This window comes from Ahaetulla prasina, chromosome 4 (genome assembly GCF_028640845.1).
Source record: "Ahaetulla prasina isolate Xishuangbanna chromosome 4, ASM2864084v1, whole genome shotgun sequence".
Classification (NCBI taxonomy): Eukaryota; Metazoa; Chordata; class Lepidosauria; order Squamata; family Colubridae; genus Ahaetulla; species Ahaetulla prasina.
In genome coordinates this window covers 5,042,858-5,069,740 of record NC_080542.1, presented here as the reverse complement: position 1 = coordinate 5,069,740, position 26,883 = coordinate 5,042,858, and the positions used below count along the sequence as shown (strand labels likewise).

The 26,883-nt window shown below is 42.1% G+C and overlaps 1 protein-coding gene across 1 annotated transcript; it reads right to left on the bottom strand.

Moving 5' to 3' along the window:
• Nucleotides 1-497: 497 nt before the first annotated feature.
• LOC131197820 (dehydrogenase/reductase SDR family member 4-like) lies at nucleotides 498-21,737 on the bottom strand. The gene is made up of 8 exons (XM_058182339.1): nucleotides 21,511-21,737; nucleotides 16,423-16,600; nucleotides 14,582-14,683; nucleotides 13,595-13,665; nucleotides 12,033-12,084; nucleotides 10,056-10,190; nucleotides 9,133-9,188; nucleotides 498-1,090 (listed from the first exon to the last, which is right to left on the bottom strand). The coding sequence occupies exons 1-8, from the start codon at nucleotides 21,633-21,635 to the stop codon at nucleotides 976-978; spliced, it is 834 nt and encodes a 277-aa protein (XP_058038322.1). The 5' UTR covers nucleotides 21,636-21,737; the 3' UTR covers nucleotides 498-975.
• Between the last annotated feature and the right edge of the window lie 5,146 nt (nucleotides 21,738-26,883).

Genomic DNA, 26,883 nt, shown 5'->3' with positions numbered 1-26,883 from the left:
TTTTGATGGGAGGAATGGTGGCAAAATGGGGAGGGCTTGCGTGCGGGGGAGGGAGTCCCTTGGGGGGTGGGGGAAAACCAGGAAGGGGGGGTCTCCCAACCAACCCCCCCCTCAAATGCAGAAGGTGGGGACGGGGGGGGGGGTTGTTGGCATCAGATCCGGAAACAGGAGAGGTGGCTGTGGGTTGGGTTTTTCTGTCTGGCGGAACCCCCTTTAAGGGGTGGGGGTGGGGTGGGATTTGGGGGTTCCCTTCCCACCCCTCCCCCGAGAGAGAAACAGACACGACAAACAGGTGTGATTCCCAAAGAGGTGTTTATTTTAGTTTTTACACAGAAGGCACTGAGGCAGGGCGGGAGCGAGCGCCGGCGATATTTGTGTAGCCCCCTCCCCAACCCCGAGAGATTCGGGCTGTTCCCCCAATCTCGCAGCCCGTCCAAGCTGGGTTTTTCACCCCCCCTCCCTATAGAAGACCCTCTCCTGAAAAGACCTTCCCCTAATTTCCCAAGAAGCCCACTCCCACACACATCTCCCTTCCCCAACCTCCAAGAGCGACGATGACGTTTCAAACAAACCAGGATCAAAAACTAGCCACCTTTCACTCAACGCAGCTCGGAGCGAGCTTGTGCATGGGGAGTTGGGTGTCTCCTTGCACGCACGTGTGTGCGAGAGTCCTTCAACCTCAGTCGTGCGCAACGGTATTTTCCACCTACAATCCGACGGTTGTTGTTTTCCACCTAAAATCCAACAGGAGACACCCACCCGCCCAAACCTAGGTAGCCGGAGGTCCATGTTTTGGTGGTCATCACTTCTTCTCAAGAAAGTTGACCTCCTTCTCCCTTTGAAGCTGACCCAACCACCATCCCAGCTGGGACACCATCCCCAATCACCCCCACATCTTATTTTCTGAGGTCCCCCTTGTGCGATTATCTGATCCGTCGTCATAGCTGAACGACGGTAGACACCACGATCTCCTGGTTAAAGACGGGAAGAGGCGCCACCAGCCACCACCACCGTCTCCCCGTTGATGTACTCGGCATCGGCGGAGCAAAGGAAAGAGACGATGCCCGAACAGTCTGATGGGACTCCGATCCTGGGGGAAGAGGAGGAGGAGGAGGAAGAGGAGGACCTGGTTAGTGGTCAGAGGACCTTTAGGAGACCCAAAGATCTGTTGCCTTCATCCAGAACGTAGTTTGAGGGTGGAAGCTTAGGTATGTAGGCCAGGAGGACATCAAACCAAGGTGTTGTGACTCGTCCTCCCTCCTCTCCTCAGCTGGGCCCCTCCCGTCTCCAACTGGGCCTTTTATCAGACTCCGAGTCTGATAATGAAGATGAACGGCCTGTCATGCCTCCAGCCCCCGGCCCTGGCCCCATGTCCGGACAGGATTCAAGGAGTGAAAGGACAAGCCCAATAAACCTCATTCATACAGCGTGTGTTCCTTTGGCTCAGCCTTCAGAGCAGGAAGCCAGGCAGGTGCTGGAATTACTCAGGCCTACTCCCTCTGACCCCTCCCTTTCCCAGACGCTGACAGCAGATCCAGCTGAAGACAACTCAGAGTGGGAGGACCCTCGCTTCCGGAGATCTGAGAGGCGATGCCAGCAGAAGGAAGGGTGGGGCAGGCCTGGATAAATGCTGAGTCATGAAGTCACACCCCACAGCCTATATAAAGGACCTGCTTTTGGCATTCCAATCTTGAGTCAAGCAAAGTCTTCTCTAGTTTGCTGATATCAGACTCTATCGCTGAAGTCACAACTTGGACTCCTGCCTGCCCTGATAAACCTCGAAGGAACTTGGCAAGCTGCAGAGGCTTTGTTGCCAAGTTTGTTACGGACTTCCTTGACTCGTTCGTCGGAGTGGGGGTGGGACACGACACAAGAACTGTCTTGGTGGATAGCTCAAAAGCTCACCCTGGTTCAGAAGGTTGCATCTCTTGGTGGTCAACCAGATGGACCTACAAGGAGACAGCCTTGTCTTCTGCAGCTGACCCCCGCCCTCGCAAGATTTGGAGGTATCTGCTCCAACTTGCACGTCACATGGAGTCCAAGGTGGTTGGTCTTCAAGAAACCTGTTCTTCGGGAGTTCCTTCAATCTCCCGGAGGGCAGATTTCTTGAAGGCCATCCATCCTCTTCATGTTCCTTGCAGGTTAAGAGGAGCACCTTTCCTTCAATCTCCTGAAATCCACAGGTTAGCGAGGTGTGGTTTGAGGACTACATCTTTGGACCTGTGTGTTCTCTCTTTCCTGTAAGCGTCACCGGGTTTGGGGTGGAAAAATAAAGAGAAATATCTCCTTCAGCTTTCTCCAACAAATATCTCCTTCGGCTTTTCCATGTTCTGCTTGGGGTTTTTTTTGGGTTTTGTTTTTTTTTGGCCTTTCCTATTGCATTTTTACAAGAGTCCTAAGCAAACGTTGGAGACTCAGACTTACGACGGCTTGTCAAGCTAGCCGTTTGGTGCCGCCAGAATTACTCTGGAGTCCGGCAGCGCCATCATTGCAACTCAATAAACCCATCCTTAAAATAAGCAATGGCTTTGATGACAAACCAACCAGATGTTTGCTGTAATTTATGCAGAAGGTGGAGCAGGGTTTCTAGCTCAGAAGGTGTGTGCGTGTGTGTGTGGGGGGGGAGCGGTTGCCATGGTATCATTCTGGACTGGTCCGGTACAGGTGATTTGGTCAGTAAACCACATCTGGAGGTCTATTTGGGGGGGGGGTGTTTTTAAGCAAGGGATGTGCAGTTGTGGATCAAGTCATGGGGGGAAGACCAGGCCAAGTGGCTGCAGGAAAGGGCAATTCTATCTATCCCTCCATCCATCATCATCCATCCATCTAAACAACATTCATCTATCCATCTATCCATCATCCATCCATCCCTCATCTATCGATCATCCATCCATCATCCATCGTCCATCCATTTATCCACCATCTATCTATCTATCATCCATCCATCCATCATCTATCTATCATCCATCCATCCATCATCTATCTATCTATCCATCATCTATCTATCTATCTATCTATCATCCATCCATCATCTATCTATCTATCTATCTATCTATCTATCATCCATCCATCATTTATCTATCCATCATCTATCTATCTATCTATCTATCTATCTATCTATCTATCTATCTATCTATCTATCTATCTATCTATCTATCTGTCTGTCTGTCTGTCTGTCTGCCTATCTATCATCCATCCATCATCTATCTATCCAACATCTATCCATCCATCATCTATCTATCATCCATCTATCTAAACAACATTCATCTATCCATCTATCCATCATCCATCCATCCCTCATCTATCATCCATCCATCCATCATCCATCATCCATCCATCCCTATCCATCCATCATCCATCCATTTATCCATCTATCATCCATCCATCATCTATCTATCCATTATCTATCTATCTATCTATCTATCTATCTGTCTGTCTGTCTGTCTGTCTGTCTGTCTGCCTATCATCTATCTATCATCCATCCATCCATCATCTATCTATCTATCCATCATCTATCTCTCTATCTCTCTATCTCTCTCTCTATCTATCTATCTATCTATCTATCTATCGATCTATCCTATCTATCCATCCATCTATCTATCTATCATCCATCCATCCATCTATCTATCCATCATCTATCTATCTATCTATCTATCTATCTATCTATCTATCTATCTATCTATCTATCTATCTATCATCCATCCATCCATCCATCCATCCATCATCTATCTATCTATCATCCATCCATCATTTATCTATCCATCATTTATCTATCTATCTATCTATCTATCTATCTATCTATCTATCTATCTATCTATCTATCTATCTGCCTATCATCCATCCATCCATCATCTATCTATCCAACATCTATCTATCTATCATCCATCCATCATTTATCTATCCATCATCTATCTATCTATCTGCCTATCTATCATCCATCCATCCATCATCTATCTATCCATCATCTATCATCCATCCATCATCTATCTATCCATCATCCATCCATCATTTATCTATCTATCTATCTATCTATCTATCTATCTATCTATCTATCTATCTATCTATCTATCTATCTATCTGCCTATCATCCATCCATCCATCATCTATCTATCCAACATCTATCTATCTATCATCCATCCATCATTTATCTATCCATCATCTATCTATCTATCTGCCTATCTATCATCCATCCATCCATCATCTATCTATCCATCATCTATCATCCATCCATCATCTATCTATCCATCATCTATCTATCTATCTATCTATCTATCTATCTATCTATCTATCTATCTATCTATCTATCTATCTATCCTATCTATCCATCCATCTATCTATCTATCATCCATCCATCCATCCATCTATCCATCCATCTATCTATCTATCTATCTATCTATCTATCTATCTATCTATCTATCATCCATCCATCCATCCATCCATCATCTATCTATCTATCATCCATCCATCATTTATCTATCCATCATTTATCTATCTATCTATCTATCTATCTATCTATCTATCTATCTATCTATCTATCTATCTATCTATCTGCCTATCATCCATCCATCCATCATCTATCTATCCAACATCTATCTATCTATCATCCATCCATCCATCCATCATCTATCTATCATCCATCCATCTAAACATTCATCTATCCATCTATCCATCATCCATACATCCCTCATCTATCATCCATCCATCCCTCTATCCATCCATCCATCATCCATCCATCCCTATCCATCCATCCATCCATCCATCCATCCATCCATCCATCCATCCATCCATCCATCCATCCATCTATCTATCTATCTATCTATCTATCTATCTATCTATCTATCTATCATCCATCCATTCATCTACCTAGATTTAGATATACAGCTATATATGTATATTCATTAGCAACTGTTCAAAGTGACATCACTGAAAAAAGTCACATGACCTTTTTTACATACTTACGATAGTTACAGCATCTCCATGGGCATGCGATCAAAATTCAGATGCTTAGCAACTGACTCATACTTATGACGGTTGCAATGTCCCGGAGTCACGTGATCCCCTTTTGCAACCTTCTGAAAATTAGTCAATGGGGAAGCCAGTGTTGTGGTCCGCCAGCAGCCTGCAGAGCTGGCAGCGAAGTCGGACAGTGAGGAGTCTGGGGAGGACACTGGGCCAGTCCTGGAGTCTGGGGAAGGCCCGGACGAGAGCTCTGCATTGGAGGCAGAGATGGGGCCGAGGCCATCTGGGAGTTATGCGTGGACTCCGGAGCAGACAGCCGAGGGAGAGGAACAGGAGGAGCCTGTTCCTAGTGCGCACATGGGCAGAGCTGCCAGAAGGCAAGAGCAGCTAAAACAAAAGGGACGACTCAGGAGTAAGGCCAGGAGATGATTGGCCCCTCCCATAAGGCTTAAAAGAGAAGCAACGGCTCTTGGGCTCTTTGTAGGAAAGCAACGTTGTTAACTCTGTTTCTAGTCGGCATCTCTGTTTGATTCTAGATTTTGTGGGGCTTTGCCAAGTAAGGTCTTTGGCAGCGTGTCAAAGGAGATAAAGGATGATGATAATCCCGAAGGACTTTTTTGCAACTAAATGGGACTCAGCTGGGAACGAACATAATTCTCAGCTGTTGCAATAAATTTTGGGACTATTTGTGTGTTTTAATGACTCAGGAAGCTTAGGTCACAACAGCCAGATTCACTTTACAACTGTGTTCCTAACTTAATAACTGCGGCAAGAAAAGTCATAAAATGGGGCAAAAGCCACTTCACTAATGTCTCACTTAGAAACATAAATTTTGAGCTCAATTGTGGTTGTAGGTCGAAGACTATCTGTATGTATGTGTGTTTGTGTATGTATGTATGTATGTATGTATATGCATATATATGTTTTCTGAGGTTTTCACGGGTGTTTGTATGTAGGTCTTTGGTTGTTCGGGTTTTCTCCCGTGTAAAATTGGAAGTGTCTTGGCGACGTTTCGACGAAGTCTCATTCGTCATCTTCAGGCTTCAGCTTTCTCCCAGAAGCACGAAGCTGAAGCCTGAAGATGACGAATGAGACTTCGTCGAAACATCGCCAAGACACTTCCAATTTTACACGGGTTGTGTGTATATATTAAATGAACATATTAATTATAAGTATCAAGATAATTAGAAATTGGACTTCCGCTGGCAACGCAGGCTTCGTGGACGTTCCTTTGGGATCGTCTGCCCTGGGTTTCGTCAAACCGTCCCTGACAGCGTAAATGGGCTGTCAAACGGTTTGGAATTCTCTCCCCCGGGAGAAGGGGGAGGGAAGAGTGGTCAGGTCTGGGTAGATCTCCCCGGGATCCCCTGGAATTTAACCAGGGGATCGAAGGGTGAGAGCTCCCCTTTAGCCTGACGAAGCTCCGTGCCCAGGGTGCTTCTGTTTATACAGAACGAGAAGCCGCAACCATCTCTGTGCCAAGATTTATTTTTAAAGAGAACTTAACACAGACAGAACAAAGCAGGAGGACTAGCAAGAATTTGCAAGTAATAAATCTTAACTTCGGCTCTTAAATAGCCTTCCTTTGAACTAACTTTCAACCTGAGTGGATTTAAAATGGCGTTTGCAATATACAAAGGATAGTAAAACTACAAAAGGATAAAGGAAGAGATTTTAAGACTGTGGTTTCAGAGAAATTTAAAAAGATTTTTTACTAATTTTAATTTTAAGAAATAAAGTTTAAAAGAAGATGGCAATTAAGCAATTAAAAACAACTGCTTTTAAAAGTGTTGGAGTGTGCTGGCATTTGCTTGTAAGAAGATTTTAGCAAATGGCGTTTTGTGTATTGGAAGTGAAAGTTAAGGAAATGCTTATTATAACTGCTGGCGTGGAACCTATAAGAAGAACATAACAAGCTACTTTTTAAATGGAATGAATAAGAACTGTTAATGATTTTTTTTTCTTTTTACCTTTTTCTTTATCACAATGTTTAAGAAGAAAAGTTTATTGAATTTTTTTTTCTCTTTTTGGTAGATTTTACAGTTTAAAAATGGCTCTTAAGCAAACAGAACTAACTACTAAAATCTTGGAAACTTCTTCAGTTCAAATATGGAATTTTTTTTTTATAGGAACTTTTGGAAGCTTATCTTTTCTTAATAAGTTTTTAAACAAGAGATTTTTACACCAATATATTAAAGATTGGAAATTCTTTATTGTTAGATGTTAAGCTGATTGGTGAGCAGATGGTGGAAAATGTGTAAGATAGAAGACAAGGGGAAGGAGAATGCTTAAGATGTGATTTTGATGGTATTTTTTTTTTAAATATATATATATAGGGTTTAATTTTTACAACTGATCTATTTTGGGTATAAGGTGTTACTATTTGATATATGTGAGGTATAAAGGAATGGGAAGATGGAATATTGTTTAACTTTTGGAGGACAGATGGAAAAAATTATGGATGTAATGTTGGTATTTGGTTAAATAGAATTTGTTATAATTAATATAAGTTATAAGTATAATTTTAATAATGTTATTTGACAGATATAAGGTAAATTGAAGAAATATTAATATTAGCAATGTTATTTGATTTATGTAAGTGATATTAAAGATATGAGAAGATAGAATATTGTTTATTTTTGGAGATTGGATAAAAATTTAAGAATTTAAGCTGGAAATATGAATTATATTTGGGAGACTGTTTAAGGAAGAAAGGTATATTATAAAAGAATTTCTGATGAATACTGGAAGATGGAATATTGTCTCGGTCTTGATCGATGAAGATTGGATATTAAAAACTATAAGATTCTGAAGACTTCAGGAGTGGAATGGATTGATATTTGGTGTTAATCGATGAAGATTGGATATTAAAAACTATGTATTTTATTGGTGAACTGGAAATACTAATTTAATTGGAAGATTCTGAAGATTTTAGGAGTGGAATGGACTGATATATAATGGACTGGAAGAAGAATGTACTTTTTTGTTTCTGGAAAGGGAGTTTTAAAGAGAGGAGTGACTATGGATTATGAATTATGTTGTATTTTAATTTATGATTGTTAATTTTATACCCTGTACTTTGTTCTGGGAAGTCTCGGGGGAGGGGAGGGAGGAGAAGGGAGGGGAGATGAAGGATCAATGTAAAGGAATGATTGAAGATATGTAATTAAGAAATAGAAATAATTTGAAATGAAATCGGGCTGCTCAGCTGCCATTTCAGAAGGAATGGAAAGGAGAGGAGAGAGTGAAGGAAGAAAGTTGGTAGGAAAGAGGTAGAAGAGGGGAAAGGAGAGGAAGAAGAAAGGGAAAGAGAGAGGGTTAGAAAGGGTGGAAGAGAAGAGTGGGGAAGGAGGAGAGGAAGTAGAAAAACGAAGGAGAAGAAGGATGAAGAAAGTAGAAGAAAGTAGAGAAAGAAGGAGGAAAGGTTTGTTAAGGAAGGAAGTGGTAGCTGGGCAGGTCCGAATAAGTAACAAATGAAAGTTAATGACTAATGTTGAATAAGAGACTGTATATTGAATAGGTTGTTGGAAAATGGAAATAAAACTTTATTAAGATAATTAGAAATTAAGTTAAATTAAATTATGTCACCGTAAATATGAAGATGATTATAAGATGTTAAATTATAATGCAGTTATTAATACGAATATCATTATAAACGTGAGTTAAATGAAATTATAATGTAGTTATAAGCATATCACTATGAATTTCAGTTAAATGGAAGTGCAATGTGCTTAAAAATATCAACGTAATTATAAGTATCAGCCAAATTAAATTGTGATTCAATTATAAATATCGGTACCGTTACGAAAATTCTAATGGCATTAAAAATATAAATATAATTATAAAGTTAAGTTAAATGCCATTACTTAAACATATAATCATAAAGAAGAAAATGAAAATATACTTTAATTATGAACGCAAATTAAATTGAATTGTGTAATTATGCACGTCCAAACAAAAGAATTAAAATAAAATAAATTTGAACATGAACGGCCAGCTGTGGAGTTTTTTTTCCCTTTTGCCAAAATGAGTGACAGCTGTCAGTTTTCAGGTTTTGCAACCCCTCAAAAAAAAAAAAAAAAAAAAGAACAGCTGAAGTTTGTTGGAAGTTTATAGAATCAGATCCTTCAGCCCTTATTTTAATGCAAAACTCTTTGATTTATTCCAAATTACCTCTTTACTCGCATGTTTTCCAATATTCCGCGTTCTGCGTTTTCGTCCTGCCAAAACTAGAGAGAGAAAAGAACCAGCTGTAAAATGATTTGATGGCCTCCTTTTTCATTTTGGAATGACAGGCCGTCCTCGACTTACAACCGTTCATTTAGTGACCGCTCAAACTGACTCATACGTACGACCGTTGCCGTGTCCCGGGGGTCACGCGATTCCTCCTTTTTGCGACCATTGAACCGCAAAGTCAACGGGAAAGCCGAATTCACTTAACAATTTTAACAACTGACGGAGGTGTCGTAAAATGGAGCAAACTGTGGCAGGAGAGGTCGTAAAATGAACCAATGTTTCGCTTAGCGACAGAAATTGTGGTTGTAAAGTCGACCTGTTACAAGCAAGCGACGGTGAGGCGAGAGGACAGGCAGCGATTGTCAAATATTATGAATGCAAATATTTAAAGTTTGGTTCCGCTTCCGCCAATTTTTAAGATGGGTGGACTTCAACTCCCAGAAAGCCTTGCCAATTTTTAAGATGGGTGGACTTCAACTCCCAGAAAGCTTTGCCAAAATTTAAAATGGGTGGACTTCGACTCCCAGAAAGCCTTGCCAATATTTAAAATGGGTGGACTTCGACTCCCAGAAAGCCTTGCCAATATTTAAAATGGGTGGACTTCGACTCCCAGAAAGCCTTGCCAAGATTTAAAATGGGTGGACTTCGACTCCCAGAAAGCTTTGCCAATATTTAAAATGGGTGGACTTCGACTCCCAGAAAGCTTTGCCAAGATTTAAAATGGGTGGACTTCGATTCCCAGAATTCCCCAGCCAGAATCTTGAGGAATTCTGGGAGTTGAAGTCCACCAATCTTAAACCGGTCAAAGATGAAAAATCACTGCTCCTAAAAATCTCTTTCCCGCCTTAAAAGATACTCACAGCCGAGCTGAATTTTGTGCGGATGAGGCCGGGCGCCAGACAGTTGACACGGATGTTGTGCGGGGCCAGTTCGCTGGCCAGGTTGCGTGTCAAACCCAGGAGGGCCGTCTTACTGACGTTGTAAGGCCCGAGGCTCTAGCAAGGAAGAGGCGAAGGAAGCAGAATTAGGGGCACCTTAACTGGGTTTTTGGGTTCCCCCCCATGGCTGATCTCAAAGCTAAACAAGCCCAGCTCCTTGCATCTCTCTTTGTAGGAGTTTGTCTTTCTTTTCACTTCTCTCTCTCTCGCTCTCTCTCTCCATCTTTCTATCTCTCCGTCATCTATCTAACTCTCCATCTGTCTGTCATCTATTCTGTCATCTCTCATCTATTTATCCAGCCATCCGTCTGTCAAGTATTATATCTATCTGTCTCTCTGTCTGTCTCTCTAGCTGTCTGTCTTATCATCCATCTCATCCATCCCTCTCTCTGTTTATCCATGTCTATCCGTCTAGTAATCTAATTATCAGTGTTCATCTATCTTTTGTAATTATCTTATCTATTTGTATCCATCCCTATCTATCTATCTATCTATCTATCTATCTATCTATCTATCTATCTATCTATCTATCTATCTATCTATCTATCTATCTCCATCCATCCATATCCATCTATACATTTATCTATGTATCTGTGTAATTATATCTCAATTTACCTTATTTATATCTATCTATCCATCCATCCATTAATGTCTATATCTATCTGTATCCATATCTATCCATCCATCCAAATCTGTACCTATTTGTATCTGTCTGTCTGTCTGTGTTTATCTATTGTAACTATCTTAATTATTTGGATATCTATCTATCTATCTATCTATCTATCTATCTATCTATCTATCTATCTATCTATCTATCTATCTACCTACCTACCTACCTACCTACCTAATTATCTATGTCCATCTATACATTTATCTATGTAATTATATATATCAATCTACCTTATTTATATCTATCCATCCATCATCTCTATATCTATCTGTATCCATATCTATCTATCTATCTATTTATCCATCCATCCATCCATCCATCCATCCAGCTATCTGAATCTGTATCCATTTGTATCTGTCTGTCTGTTTATTTATTGTAACTATCTTATCTATTTATATCCATCTATCCATCCATATCTCTCTCTATCCATCTATCCAATGTATCTGTCTATGTAATTATGTATATCAGTATCATATTTATATCTATCTATCCATCTATTATTTCTATTTGTATCTGTATCTCTTTATCTCTATCTTCCATCCATCCATCTACCCATCGATCCATTCTCTTCATTCTCTCTATATCTATCTATCTCTCCATCAATCATATCTGTATCTCTCAATCTCTCGATCTGTCTAGCATCTATCTATCCATCATATCTGTCTATCTGTCTCTCTATCTTCCATCAATCATCTATTCATTCTCTCTCTCATCATCTACCTACCTACCTTACCTACCTACATCTATCTATCTCTCTATCTATGTGTCTCTCTAGCTTCCATCCATCCATCTACCCATCTATCCATTCTCTCTTCATTGTCTCTCTCTCTCTCTATCTATTTATCCATCCATCTATCCATCATATCTATCTCTATCTCTATCTCTCTATCTCTTTCCCTCTGTCTCTCTCTCTCTATTATATTTAAAAGTGCTTATCCCAGTTATTTCCTTTCCCTACGTCTAACTTCTCTGAATCCTCCCACTTAAACTGGGAAGCCCAGCACAGAATAAAAGGGAATTATTTATTTCTCCGAATTTGGAAAATCAACTTCCTAGATGCAGCCAGCAAATCGCATTTGCCTTTTATCGCAGCTGCGTTAACGCGGCTGGCTCCTTATTCGGGTTCAAAGAGAAAGAAATCTCTTTCTCCTGAACCTAATTGTTTTATTCCATTTTTAGAGACAGCCCGAAAGATGCAAAACAGGTAGAAAATGATGTGTTTCACTTACTGGAAATGGCATATATCCAGCCAGGGATGATACGATGACGATGGATCCGCTTCTGGAACAAAGCAAGGAATTGAGAGAGGCAGAAATTTTTATTCCCTTTTTCTTCCGCTCTCGTATTCCTTTATTCCCCTGGAACCAATCACTATTTCTCTCCCAACCTACCTCGCAGGGTTGTTGTGAACAATAATTAGGATTCAACACGCAAATAATGGAAGATTTCGATTTAGCACAAATGTTGGTACTATGATTAGATTTATTATAAGCTTGTTAAAAGTAATAAATACGATTAATAATATCCTATTTGTATTAAAAGGTATGATAAGTAGAAGAGGGTGATTGGCATAGAAATGGCACATTGGAATATTGAATGATTAAATAATGAAAGGTCACAATTTAATAAAAATATGTGTATTCTTACAAGGATTATCCAAGCTTGTTAAATGAAACAGATACGATTAATGCTATTTTATTCGTACTAAAAGATATGACACTCAGGTGCCAAACTGTTCACACGTTAATGTGTTTGTAAATAAAAAAATAAAAAAATAAAAAACTTTTTAATAAATAATAATTAGGATTCTGGAATATCTCCCTAATCTACTGAAAGAAGCTTTTAAGAATCTAAATGGGAAATGAAATAACGTTCTGAAGCAAGAAAATAACTTCCATTTTTATTTTATTTTTTTTGAGATCATGGGTATGATCTCAAAATATTATATATTATAGAATATAATATTCTGGCCACGAAGACCGAAAATTTGTTGCGTTTCTCATGAACGCAGCAGGCACCGAGTGCAAATTCGACCTCCTTTGAAAAAGGACCCTCCCCACACTTCACAAAACCAGGCATTTATCCGAATCGAGAGCAGCTTCTATAGAGCAGCTTTCAAAAGGCTGGAGAAATTCACAATGAGGACTAGAAACTTGAAATGCTTGCCAGGAGAAAGAAAGAAAAAAAAAGAAAAGAAAAAGAAATACTGGTAGTCAAAACTGATCAGAAACTAGGCAAGAAGAAAGAAAGAAAAAGAACGAGAAGAAAATTATAATAATCTAACGATTTTCCAGCCCAAACGTTAAACTAGAATATACTAAGGGAATTTACTTCCTGCTTTAAACTGAAAGACGGTACAGGTAGACCTCGACTTACGACCGCAACTGAGCCCCAAGATTCCATCGCTAAGCGAGACCGTCGTTAGGTGAGTTAGGCCCCATTTTAAGACCTTTCTTGCCACCGTTAAGTGACTCGCCGCTGTTGTTACCGCGGGTAATGCCGTTGTTAAACGAATCGACTTTTGACTTGGCTTGGCAAAAGGGGATCCCGTGACCCCGGGACGCTGCGGCCGTCATAAATGTGAGTCAAAGTTGCCGAGCGTCTGAATTTTGATCACGTGACCATAAGGACGCCGCAAACGGTCGTTAAGTGTGAAAAAGAAGTCCCTTTTTCCATAGTGCCCTTGTAGCTTGGAACGGTCACTAAATGAACGGTTGTTAAGTCGAGGACTGCCTATACGTCAATTAAGACGAAAAAGAACCCCAAAATATTAACGTTGTGACATACTCACCCCCTTTTCTGCATATGAGGAACTACCAGGCTGGCTAGCAGTGCTGTGGCCTTTACGTTGATATCCAATATCTGAAAGAAATAACAGGTTTAAGACCTGGACTTACGACCGTTAACGGAGACAGGAATTTGTCGGCTGTCCTTACGGCCGTAAGACGAGACACCCGCGCGATTTTGCCGACCTGATTTTAACCCCCATTTTTTCCCGTGGCCGTTCCCCTAAAGCCATCCTCGCAGGTTGAATACCATACGCTCCCCCCCCCCGTCATAAAAGCGTAACAGGAGCGTCGTAAAACGGGCAGAGCCGTCGCGAAACGTGTCCATTTTGGGAGGAAAACAGGCCGAAAAAGACGGAACACTCACAACAACTCAGTCCTGGGTTTTGAGTAACGTCGCAACCGACCTTATTTATTTTTATTTTATTTATAATTTAATTTCTATACCGCCCTTCTCCCGAAGGACTCAGGGCGTGGTTTACAGCCATATTTAAAAACACAGAATATACAAAAAAATAAATAACAAATTTAAAACGACATAAAACGTGAAAATGTAAATCTGGTGTGCTTGTCTACCGTGTTTCTCTGAAAGTTAAGACCCTGTCTTATATTTTTTTTGCACCCCGAAATAAGCGCTTGGCCTTCATTTTCGGGGAGGTCTTATTTTCGGGGAAAACACGGTATATGTGTGCATTTGTGTGCTGTGTGTGTGTGTGCGTTTTTGTGCTGATGTCAGAATTCTGGAACCAGATGGCAACTAGCTTTGGAGGGGGGAAATCTGTCCTAATTTCAAAAGGCCGCTAAGCGGACCACCTATAAAGCAATATTTTTATCCCCAACCGTTTTCCCAGTCCATGTTTTGCAGATGTTTGGCTTTGCCAGCTGGTCTGGCCGACGTTCCTCCGACGCGCTAGGCTTCCTGCAGGGTTAAACTTCCTGTCGGACTACCAAGCCCATCGTTTTCTCCTCCCTCCCCATCTGCAATGTCTCACCTTGTCCCAGACTTCCTCGGAGGCGTCCAATATACTTCCGAAAAATGGGTTCACGGCTGCGTTGCTGACCAAAATATCAATTCCCCCGTAGCGCTCAACGGCCTGCGGGGAAGAAAAAAAAAGAATGGGGAATTAAACACCGTCGTTTAAAAAGGTAACCCAGCTTGTAATGCCAAATTTCTCAATTTTGAGGACTTCAACTCCCAGGCAGCTTTGCTTTGCTGACTGGGGAATTCTGGGAGCTGAAGTCCTCACCTCAAGAAAAACACCCTTCCAAATTACAAAATTCAATCCCTTTTTGCAACTGTCTAATTAAAAACAAATGCAATATAAAATGCAACTCGATCCAATTCGCTTCCTGTGACGCAAAACGGCGACCGGCATTCCTCCATTTACGGCAGTTCGCTTAGTGACCGAAGTTACAACGGCACGGAAAAACTGACTCGAGAGCGTTTTTTTCACACTTCTGACCATTTGCATCATCCTCACGGCCATGCCATTTAAAATTCAGGCGTTTGGCAACCGATTCATATTTATGACGGTCGTAGTGGCCCGGGGCCACTTTTTGCGACCGTCCGACAATGGGGGTAGCCAGATTCATTTAACGACCTGGTGACTAAACTTAAAAAACTGCAGGGGTTCAGTTAAGAACGGTGGCGAGAGACGTTTGTAAAATAGGGTAAAATTCGCTTCACAAAATGTCTCACTCAGTGACAGAAATTTTGGCCTCCATTGGGGTCGTAAGTTGAGGACCACCTGTAGATATTCAAAGCAAAATGTGATGAAACCTGAAAAGAAGCAAAATTTCAATTTTAAGGATCTTAAAACCTTAAAAGGAAGAGTGAAAAAATCCAGAAAAATTGGAGAAAAAAAGATATATATATATTTTCTTTTGGAAAAACGTTTTTTTAACTCCATCCTGGCCCAGTTGGGAAAACAGGTTCCCAGTTCTCTGTATCGGTGGCAGGTTGGGCCTTGCACTGTAGAAATTACAATACCAGAGAATTTCGATTGCAAGAAACTCGCCAGAGGAAAAATATCAACTCAGCCTCTGGTTTTTCCACCACAAAAACACACAAACACAGCACAAACGAAGGTGCTTCAGTAAAGCTACAACAGGATTCCTTTGGAAATCCTGAATTTTGGAAGAAATTCCAGAGCTGTTGGGGGGGGGCGAGTCCATTTTTACTCCCCCCATCGTCAGAATTAATTCTGAAAAGTTTGAAAACAAACACCCGGAAATTTAGTTCATCTCTTCCAGGGAGTCCTCGATTTACAACCATTTGTTTAGTGACCGTTCGATGGAGTGGTGCGGTGGCCTAGAGGCCGTGAGTTCGATCCTAGGTAGAGGCAGATATTTCACTCTCTGGGCACAATAAGAATATCTCTGCTGAACAAAACTCCAGACTGGCAACAGGGAAGGGCATCCGGCCAGTAAAAAAACACTCTGTTAGCTCCATTCAGTTGCCAGATTCCACCTCGCAAGGGATTATGGGGTCGTTAAAAGACGATGATTTACTGACCGTTTGACATTACAATGAATCGTTGGGATTCAAATTCCGACGCTTGGCAACCGGTTCTTACTTAGTGTCCTGGAGTCACGCGATCCCCTTTTTGCAACCTTCTGACAAGGCCAAGTCAATGGGGAAGCCGGATTCGCTTAACCACCTTGTGACTGACTTAAGAACGGCGGTGATTCGCTTAACAATGGTGGGAAGAGAGGTGGTAGAAGGGGGCCAAATTTGCTGTCTTGCTGAGCGACAGCAATGCTGGTGATAAGTCAAGGACTGCCGGTAGTGAAACAATGGGGCAAGATACACCACAGAGGAGGGGGCGCTTACCGTGTCCACGAGGCGCCGCCTGTCTTCCGCCTTCCCCACGTGGCACACGGACCCCGACACGCTGAGTTTCTCGGCCTGCAATTCGGCTACCGCCCGGTCCACATTGGCCTGCTTCCGGCTGCTCACCAGCACGTGTGCCCCGTCTTGTGCCAGCCGCCGTGCGATGGCTAAGCCAATTCTGCCGAGACAGAGACGCCGTGCGGGTTGACCATGACTTACAACCGTTCCGTTTAGCGACCGTTCGAAGTTACCAGGACAAAAGCGACGTGGGACCGAAATTTTAAGCCGGTGCGACCGTTCCACCAGCTTTTTCCAATCCAGATCAGCCGGATCGACAACTTAACACACCTGACTAGTGTCGAAAACGACAGCAGAGTGAAATCGTGATGTGTTTCTTCAGGGATTTCAAAATCGGGCGATTTACTCAAAAACAAGATGGGAGAATTCGAAAGGAGGAAAGGAGGCGATCTGGGTTGAAGGCCAGGCTTGGCTGAAGGAGCATAGAAAAACCAGCTTTTTTTCCTTCTACCCTCAGACCATATATCATGTAAATAGAACACTTAATTCAGTTTAATTAGGCCACAAAACAGGTTGTTGCGAAAGCATACAGAAGCTGGAATTCGTAAGTGACAGGTAACTGCATTGCTTGATCCAGGAAGAAACTGGAAAAAAACTCACTGCCTTGTGTTATGTGTAAAATAATAACAGCAGGATACAAAGAGGAAGGAAGGATGGAAGGAAAAGAAAGAGAGAAGGAAGGAAGGGACAAAGAGAGAGGGAGAGAGAGAGAGAGAGAGAGAGAGAGGGAAAGAGAAAGAAAGAGAGAGAGAGAAAGAAAGAAAGAAAGAAAGAGAAAGAAAGAAAAAAAGAAGGAAGGAAGGAAGGAAAGAAAGAAAGAAAGAAAGAGGGAAGAAAGGAAGGAAGGAAGGAAGGAGCGAGCAAAGTATGGAAGACAGAAAGGAAGAAAGGAGGGAGGAAGGAAGGAAGGAAGGAAAACAGAGAGAGAGAAAACAGTCAAACTAGAGTCTTGGACTTCAAGAGAGCTAATTTCAATAAACTCAGAGAGGGCTTGAGAAGGATTCCATGGATGAGAATCTTCAAGGGGAAAACAACTCAAGAAGCTTGGGAAATTTTGAAAAGTGAGATTATAAAAGCCCAGTCTAGCACAATACCAATGAGAAAGAAAAATAATAGATCTCAAAAGAAACCAGCATGGATGCATAAAGAACTATCTGACAAATTGAAAGACAAAAAGGACACATATAAAAAGTGGAAAGAGGGGAAAATAACTAAGGCAGAATATCAGCAAATAGCCCGAGCCTGTAAAGATGAAGTGAGGAAAGCTAAGGCTCACAATGAACACAGGCTAGCGACAAAAGTAAAAAACAACAAAAAAAGCTTCTTCCAACATGTTAAAAACAAGAAAAAAGTCAAGGAAACAATTGGCCCATTGTTGGGAGAATGTGGCAAGCAACAGGGAGAAAGCAGAACTACTTAACTCATATTTTGCAACTGTCTTTACACAAAAGGAAAAAACAATCCAACCTATCAAAAACAGCACCACAAAAAACAGATTAGGAACATAAGTTAAAATAGGGAAAAAAATGGTAAGTGAACATCTGTCTATCCTAGACGAGTTCAAATCACCAGGACCGGATAGATTACACCCCAAGGTTCTGAAGGAACTGGCAGACGAAATCTCAGAACCACTGAACTATATCTTTCAAAGATCCTGGAGCACAGGGGAACTGCCAGAGGACTGGAAAAGAGCTGATGTAGTTCCCATCTTCAAAAAAGAAAAAAAAACAGATCCAGGAAACTACAGACCTATCAGCCTGACCTCAATACCAGGGAAGATTCTGGAAAAGATAATCAAGCAACGAATCACTGAATACCTAGAAGCAAACAAAATAATAACCAAAAGCCAACATGGGTTTGTCAAAAACAGATCATGCCAGACTAATCTTATTGCATTCTTTGACAAAGTGACAAAATTAGTGGACCAGAGGAATGCTGTTGATATAATTTACTTGGACTTCAGTAAAGCATTTGATAAAGTAGACCATAACCTACTACTAGGTAAAGTAGAAAAATGTGGGTTAGACAGCACCACCACCAGATGGATTCGTAACTGGCTGACCAACCACACTCAACGTGTAGTCCTCAACGGAACTACATACACATGGAGGGAAGTATGCAGTGGAGTACCCCAAGGCTCTGTTTTAGGCCCAGTACTCTTCAACATCTTCATCAATGACTTGGACGAGGGGATAGATGGGGAACTCATCAAATTTGCAGATGACACCAAGCTGGCAGGAATAGCCAAAACTCCAGAAGATAGGCTCAAGTTACAGAAATATCTTGACAGACTTGAACATTGGGCGCTATCTAACAAAATGAAATTCAACAGTGAAAAAAGTAAGGTTCTACATTTAGGCAAAAAAACCAAAATGCACAGGTACCGTATACGTAGTACCTTGCTCAATAGTAGTACCTGTGAGAGGGATCTTGGAGTCCTAGTGGATAACCATTTAGATATGAGCCAGCTGTGTGCAGCAGCTGCCAAAAAAGCCAACACAGTTCTGGGCTGCATAAACAGAGGGATAGAATCAAGATCATGTGAAGTGCTAATACCACTTTATAATGCCTTGGTAAGACCACACTTGGAATATTGCATCCAGTTTTGGTCGCCACGATGTAAAAAGGATGTTGAGACTCTAGAAAGAGTGCAGAGAAGAGCAACAAAGATGATTAGGGGACTGGAGGCTAAAACATATGAAGAACGGTTGCAGGAACTCGGTATGCCTAGTTTAATGAAAAGAAGGACTAGGGGAGACATGATAGCAGTGTTCCAATATCTCAGGGGTTGCCACAAAGAAGAGGGAGTCAAACTATTCTCCAAAGCACCTGAGGGTAGAACAAGAAGCAATGGGTGGAAACTAATTCAGGAGAGAAACAACTGAGAACTAAGGAGAAATTTCCTGACAGTTAGAACAATTAATCAGTGGAACAACTTGCCTGCAGAAGTTGTAAATGCTCCAACACTGGAAATTTTTAAGAAAATGTTCGATAGCCATTTGTCTGAAATGGTGTAGGGTTTCCTGCCTGGGCAGGGGGTTAGACTAGAAGACCTCCAAGGTCCCTTTCAACTCTGATATTATTATTGAGAAGGAAAGAAGGAAGGAAAAGAAAGACAGAGAGAGAGGGAAGGAAGGAAGGAAAGACAGAGAGAGAGAGAGAGAGAGAGAGAGAGAGAGGGAGGGAAGGAAGGAGCAAAGTAGGGAAGACAGAAAGGAAGAAAGGAGGGACAAAGGAAGGAAGGAAGGAACAAAAAAAAGAAAGACAGACAGACAGACAGACAAAGAATGAATGAATGAATTCTGGGAGTTGAGGTCCATAGTTTCTTAAAGTTGCTGGGGTTGAGAAATGCTAAAATAACATGATAGATAATAGAGCTAAGATTATATATAATTTTCTCCAAAGCAAATCCTGTCACCCTGAATTTAGATTTTACAGCCCTGTTCAAGCAGAGAAGAGGGTCAAAATGGCGTTTCTTTCGGTTAAAACCTCAACTATTAAATTCTCAAGGTTTGAACTTTTGCCTTCTTCCAAAGTCCGGTTTGCGGGAGCTCTGCAAAGGATGACAAAATATATATTTTTCAAAAGAACAGAGAAAAATGCTCTTTTTAATCCAGTCCTTTGGAGCCATAGAAACTCTCAGTCAATTTTCAGGGATTGCAGTTAGGGAAGTAAAGGAGGGAAGGAAGAAAGGAGCAAAGAAGAGAAGAAAGGAAGGAAGAAAGAAGGAAGGAGGGAAGGAAAGGAAGAATGGAAGAAAAGAGGGAGGGAAGGGAGGAAGGAAGGAGAAGGAGCAAAGAAGAGAAGAAAGGAACGAAGGAATAAGAAAGGAAAGGAAGAAAGGAGGGAGGGAGGGAGGAAGGAAGGAAGAGGCAGAAGGGAGGGAGGGAAGAAAGAAAGAAAGGAAAAGGAAAAGGAGGGGAAACAAAGGATGGAGCGGAGAGAGAAAGAAGGAGTGAGTGAGTGAGCAATGGACGGAAGGGAGGAGGGAAGGAAGGAAGAAAAGGAAGAGAAGGAGCAAAGAAGAGAGGAAGAAAGAAAAAAAAGAAAGGAAGGAGCAAAAAAGGAAAGGAAGAATGGAAGAAAGGAGGGAGGGATGGAAGGGAAGAAGGGAGGAAGAAGGGAGGGAAGAAAGAAAGGAAAAGGAGGGAAAACAAAGGAAGGAGGGGAGAGAGAAGGAGGGAGGGAAGAAAGGAAGGAGCAAAAAAAGGAAAGGAAGAATGGAAGAAAGGAGGAAGAGGAAGAATCACTTTAAGATTTGTGGACTTCAACTCCCAGAATCCCTCAGCCAGCAAAGCTCCCAGAATCCCTCAGCCAGTGTGATTTAAGACAGGGGTCTCCAATCATGGCCACTTTAAGACTTGTTGGACTTCAACTCCCAGAATCCCTCAGCCAGCAAAGCTCCCAGAATCCTTCAGCCAGTGTAATTTAAGACAGGGGTCTCCAATCATGGCCACTTTAAGACTTGTTGGACTTCAACTTCCAGAATCCCTCAGCCAGCAAAGCTCCCAGAATCCTTCAGCCAGTGTGATTTAAGACAGGGGTCTCCAATCATGGCCACTTTAAGACTTGTTGGACTTCAACTCCCAGAATCCTTCAGCCAGTGTGATTTAAGACAGGGGTCTCCAATCATGGCCACTTTAAGACTTGTTGGACTTCAACTCCCAGAATCCCTCAGCCAGCAAAGCTCCCAGAATCCTTCAGCCAGTGTGATTTAAGACAGGGGTCTCCAATCATGGCCACTTTAAGACTTGTTGGACTTCAACTCCCAGAATCCCTCAGCCAGCAAAGCAAAGGAATTCTGGGAGTTGAAGTCCACAAGTCTTAAAGTGGCCATGGTTGGAGACCCCTGCTCCTGCAGTTCTTGTGAGGAGGAGTGGGGGGAAGAGAACCACAACTCCCAGCATGCCCTTAGAAAGGAGGAGTGGGAGGGGGGAAGGTGATGGTCGCAGGCGACCCGAGCCCGGTGCATTCTGGGAGTTGCAGTCTCCCCCAAAGTTTCTTGCTTACCCTTCGGTGGAAGCCGTCACCAGGGCCACTTTCTCGGCCAGGGAGCGGCCGGCCGGGCCCCCGCTGCTCATCCTCGCCAAGGGGGTCCAAGCAAGGCGGCCGCCGGAGAGCAGCGCTCTTTGCATGCCTCCTTGTAGGATCCCGCGCAGCTCCGCTTGCAATGCGCCCACCGCCCCGTTTGCAAACTCCGAATTGCTGGCTTTCTTGCAAGCAAAAGGGGAAAGAGGGCGGGGCGGGGCGGAGAGCGAGGAGGAGTTGGGAGGGGGTAGCCGGCGCCCTCTGGCGGGCCAGGCCGGGGCTGCGTCGCGCTCAAGCATCGCGAGAGTTCCTCCGTGCGCGGTCTCGACGACGCCCTGGGAGGGAGGCGGGTGGCGGAGGGAGGGAGGGGGGAGGAGGAGGAGGTTGCCCGTCGCCTCCCTGAGGGAGTTCCTGCTCGGGTTTTCCTGCGGGGGGGGCGGCGCAGGAATCTTGGAGAGGGAGGGAGGAATATTCCTTTATATGAGGCTGGGAAGGAAGGAAGGAAGGGGGAAAAATGGAAGGAAGAGGGAGGAAGGAAGGAAGGAGATGAAAAGAAGAAAGAAATGAAAAATGGAAGGAAGAAGGAAGGAAGGAGATATAGAAAGGAAAGAAAGCAAGGAAAAATGGAAGAAAGAGGGAGGAAGGAAGGAAGGAGGGAAGGAAGGGGACGAAAAGAAGAAAGAAATGAAAAATGGAAGGAAGAGGGATGAAGGAAGGAAGGAAGACGTAGAAAAGAAGAAAGGAAGAAATGAAAAATGGAAGGAAGAGGGATGCAGGAAGGAAGGAAGGAAAAGAAGAAAGAAATGAAAAATGGAAGGAAGAGGGATGAAGGAAGGAAGGAAAGAAGGAAGGAAGGAAAAGAAGAAAGAAATGAAAAATGGAAGGAAGAGGGATGAAGGAAGGAAGGAAGGAAAAGAAGAAAGAAATGAAAAATGGAAGGAAGGAGATGTAGAAAGGAAAGAAAGCAAGGAAAAATGGAAGAAAGAGGGAGGAAGGAAGAAAGGAGGGAAGGAAGGAGACGAAAAGAAGAAAGAAATGAAAAATGGAAGGAAGCGGGAGGAAGGAAGGAAGGAAGACGTAGAAAAGAAGAAAGAAAGAAATAAAAAATGGAAGGAAGAGGGATGAAGGAAGGAAGGAAGGAAGGAGAGGAAAAGAAGAAAGAAATGAAAAATGGAAGGAAGAGGGATGAAGGAAGGAAGAAGAAGGAAGGAGAGGAAAAGAAAGAAATGAAAAATGGAAGGAAGAGGGATGAAGGAAGGAAGGAAGGAAAAGAAGAAAGAAATGAAAAATGGAAGGAAGAGGGAGGAAGGAAGGAAGGAAAAGAAGAAAGAAATGAAAATGGAAGGAAGAGGGATGAAGGAAGGAAGAAGAAGGAAGGAGAGGAAAAGAAGAAATGAAAATGGAAGGAAGAAGAAGGAAGGAGATGTAGAAAGGAAAGAAAGCAAAGAAAATGGAAGGAAGAGGGATGAAGAAAGGAAGGAAGGAAGGAGAGGAAAAGAAGAAATGAAAAATGGAAGGAAGAGGGATGAAGGAAGAAAGGAAGGAAGGAGAAGAAAAGAAAGAAATGAAAAATGGAAGGAAGAAGAAGGAAGGAGATGTAGAAAGGAAAGAAAGCAAGGAAAAATGGAAGGAAGAGGGAGGAAGGAAGGAAGGAGACGAAAAGAAGAAAGAAATGAAAAATGGAAGGAAGAAAGAGGGAGGGAGGAAGGAAGGAGACGTACTAGAAAGGAAACAAGAAAACAAGGAAAAATGGAAGGAAGAGGGAAGAAGAAAGGAAGATGTAGAAAGGAAGAAAGGAAGGAAGGAAGAAAGGAAGGAAGGAGAAGAAAAGAAAAATGAAAATTGGAAGGAAGAAGAAGGAAGGAGATGTAGAAAGGAAAGAAAGCAAGGAAAAATGGAAGGAAGAGGGATGAAGGAAGGAAGGAAGGAAGGAGAGGAAAAGAAGAAAATGAAAAATGGAAGGAAGAAGGAGGGAGGAAGGAGACGTACTAGAAAGGAAACAAGAAAGCAACAAAAAATGGAGGGAGGAAGACGTAGAAAAGAAAGAAAGAAATGAAAAATGGAAGGAAGAAGGAAGGAGATGTAGAAAGGAAGAAAGAAAGGAAAAATGGAAGGAAGGAAGGAGACGTAGAAAGGAAGAAAGAAAGCAAGGAAAAATGGAAGGAAGAAAGAGGGAGGAAGAGAAAGAAAAAGAAAAAAGGAAGAGGGAGGAAGGAAAGAAAAGGAAGGAGAGGTAGAAAGGAAGAAGGAAAAAGGAAAAATTGAAAGAGGGAGGAAGGAAGGAAGGAAGGAAAGTGAGGTAGAAGGAAGGAAAAAATAAATAAAAGAAAACTGGAAGAAAAAAAGAAGGATGGAAATGGGAGGGAGGGGAGAAATAAAAGTGATGTAGAAAGAAAGCACGCGATAAAAGAAAAATGGAAGGAAGGAAGGAAAAGAAAGGTAGAAAGAAGAAGAATGGAAGGAAGGAAAGGAAAGGAAAAAAGAAAGGCAGGAAGAAGCAAGGAAAAGAGGGACAGAAGGAAGAAAGAAAAGAAATAAGCAACGGACAAAAGAGAAAAAATGGAGGGAGGGAGGAAGGAAGGAAGGAGAGGTGGAAAGCAGGAAGAAAGAAAAGATGGAAGGAATGAAAAGAAAAAAGGGAGGGAGGAAAGAAGGAAAAGACGTAGGAAGAAGGAACCATATTACTAATTTAACTGCAGCGATTCACTTAACAACGGTGGCCAGAAACCTGGTAAAATGAGGCTGTGTCTTCCTTTAGCGACGGACATGTTGGGCTCCGTTGGGGTCGTAAGCCGAGGACTTTTTAAAAGCGTCTCTTTTCAGAAGCCCAGAATTCACTTACAGATGGAACGGAAGCGGCTGGGCAAGAAAAAAGGCAACCAAGCCCCAACAACAGGAAGTCAAAGCCCAAAAATGAGGCAGACCGAGAAACGACTGAACGCACAAAACACACAAAACTCACACACACATACACACCGCACAAACGGAGGAGGGAAAAAAAAAAAGCTGGACTCTCTCCCTCTTACCGATTCTACTGCTATTCGGCCCCCCCCCCCCATTTCTGGCTTTTGAGGTTTCCAGAAAAGCCACCGTCCTCTGAGCACGTGCAGAGTTTTTTTTATTTTATTTTTTTTTTAAATCCACAAACGGCTTGCAAATCCAGGATTTAAGTTTTGGATGAAGTCCCTTCGATTCTAGGCCCTTCAAGGAAACCGTTTTTTTTTTTTTTTTTTAAAACAAGCCTTATTTGGTAATCTTCCTCCAAAATTGACAAATTCGGTTTCAGTTTATGAGGTAACTTTTTCTTTTTAAATCGATGTGGGTAAAAACGGGTTGGTTAACTGGTTTTACTTCCCCTCTAAACGCTCCAGGAGGGGGGGCGAAAAAGAGTGAGATAAAGTAAAACAGTAACAGAGTTGGAAGGGACCTTGGAGGCCATCTAGTCTAACCCCCTGCTCACGCAGGAGACGTGCACTATGAATATGAATATGAATATTTTAATTTGTATACCGCCCTTCTCCCGAAGGACTCAGGGCGGTGAACAGGCAGATAAAATACAGATATACACAATAGTTAAACATTCCTTAAAAAACTAATTTAAATTTGCCCAAATATTAAAATAACATACACCCCCATAAAATTACAAAACTTTAAAAACCCATCAAATTCAATTAAAATTTAAAGATAAAAATCAAGCTAGTCCAGCCATACGAAATAAATAAGAAAATTAAGTTCGCAGCGAAAGGTCCTAAGGTCAGGTAGTTGTCGAAGTCCGAGGGGAACTAGAGATTCGAACCGCCGAAACTGCCGACCTTTCTGATCAACAAGCTCAAGCGTCTCCAAAACTGCCACGGAGTTGTAGAATCCCGAAAGGGACCTGGCGAGGTCATCCAATCCACCCTTTCCGTCTGCCCACCAAATAACAGATTAAATCTGGATGAAATCTGGCCGATGGCTATTTCAGTCTCTCCAGGGGTCCATTAAACATTGGTCATGCCGTCCGAGGTATTACAATTAGTCCTCGTACTTAACGACCGCAATGGACCCCCCAAATTTATCTCGCTAAACGAGAACTTCGTTAAGGGACGGTTTGCCCCGTTTTACGACTTTTCCTTGCCGCCTTTGTTAAGTGAATCACTGACGTCGTTCAAATTTCCCCTCGGGCTTCGACAATTACCGGACCTTAGGACCTTAGGACCTTTCGCCGCGAACTTAAAACCTATTTATTTCATATGGCTGGACTGGCCTGATTTTAATTTTTGAATTTTAAATTGAATTGTGATGGGTTTTAAATTTCTGTAATTTTATGGGGTGTAATGTCATTTTAAATTTTCTGGCAATTTTGAATCAGTTTCTTAAGGGCTGTTTTAATTATGGTGTATGTTTCTGTTTGTATTTTATTTGGTTGTTCACCGCCCTGAGTCCTTCGGGAGAAGGGCGGTATACAAATTAAAACATTATTATTATTATTATTATTATTATTATTATTATTATTATTATTATTATTATTATTATTATTATTATTATTATTATTATTAAGTCACACGGTCTGGCTCCCCCCATTGAACTTTGCTGGTCCGAAGGTCGCCAAAGGGGGGGAATCGGGTGACCCCACGACACCGCAACCGTCATAAATCTGAGTCAGTCAACCGTTCGAACGGTCGTAAAGTGTGAAAAATGCTTCCAAGTCCCTTTTTTTCCCAATGCCGTTGCGGTCATTAAGTGTTGTAAGTCGAGGACTAACTCTTTTATCATTCGGAAGTATTTTTAACTTCCAACTTTCTAATTTTTATTTGCATCGTTTTCCGAGTCTGACTTTTTTTGTTTTTTTTTTTAAAAAAGGGGAAATTTATCTTCAATTTAAAAAGTTGGCTGGTAACCAGGAGAAATTGTTTGTAGAAATTTGGGGAAGCAAACACGGGGAAGTGGATTGGGCCCCTTTTTCTATGCTGCTTCTCTTTTTTTCTGGGTTTTTTTTTTCTGATTTTAAAAAAAAAGCAACGACCAGCAATATTGGGCTAGCATAATATAGCAACAGTAACAGAGTTGGAAGGGACCTTGGAGGTCATTTAGTCCAACCCCCCCTGCTCATGCGGGAGACTAGGGATTCGAACCGCCGAACTGCCGGCCTTTCTGACTGACAAGCTCAGTGTCTTAGCCAATCCACCATTCTCCTGTGTTTTTTTCCTCTTTACAGCTAGTCCTCGACTTACAACCGTTCGCTTAGCGACCGCTTGGAGTTACAAGGGGAGCTGCAAAAAAAAAAAAGGGGGGGGGTTTCACACTTAACAACCGTCGCAGCATCCTCGTGCTGGGTCACGGGACCAAAAGTCGGACGCTTGGCAGCTTGAGTCG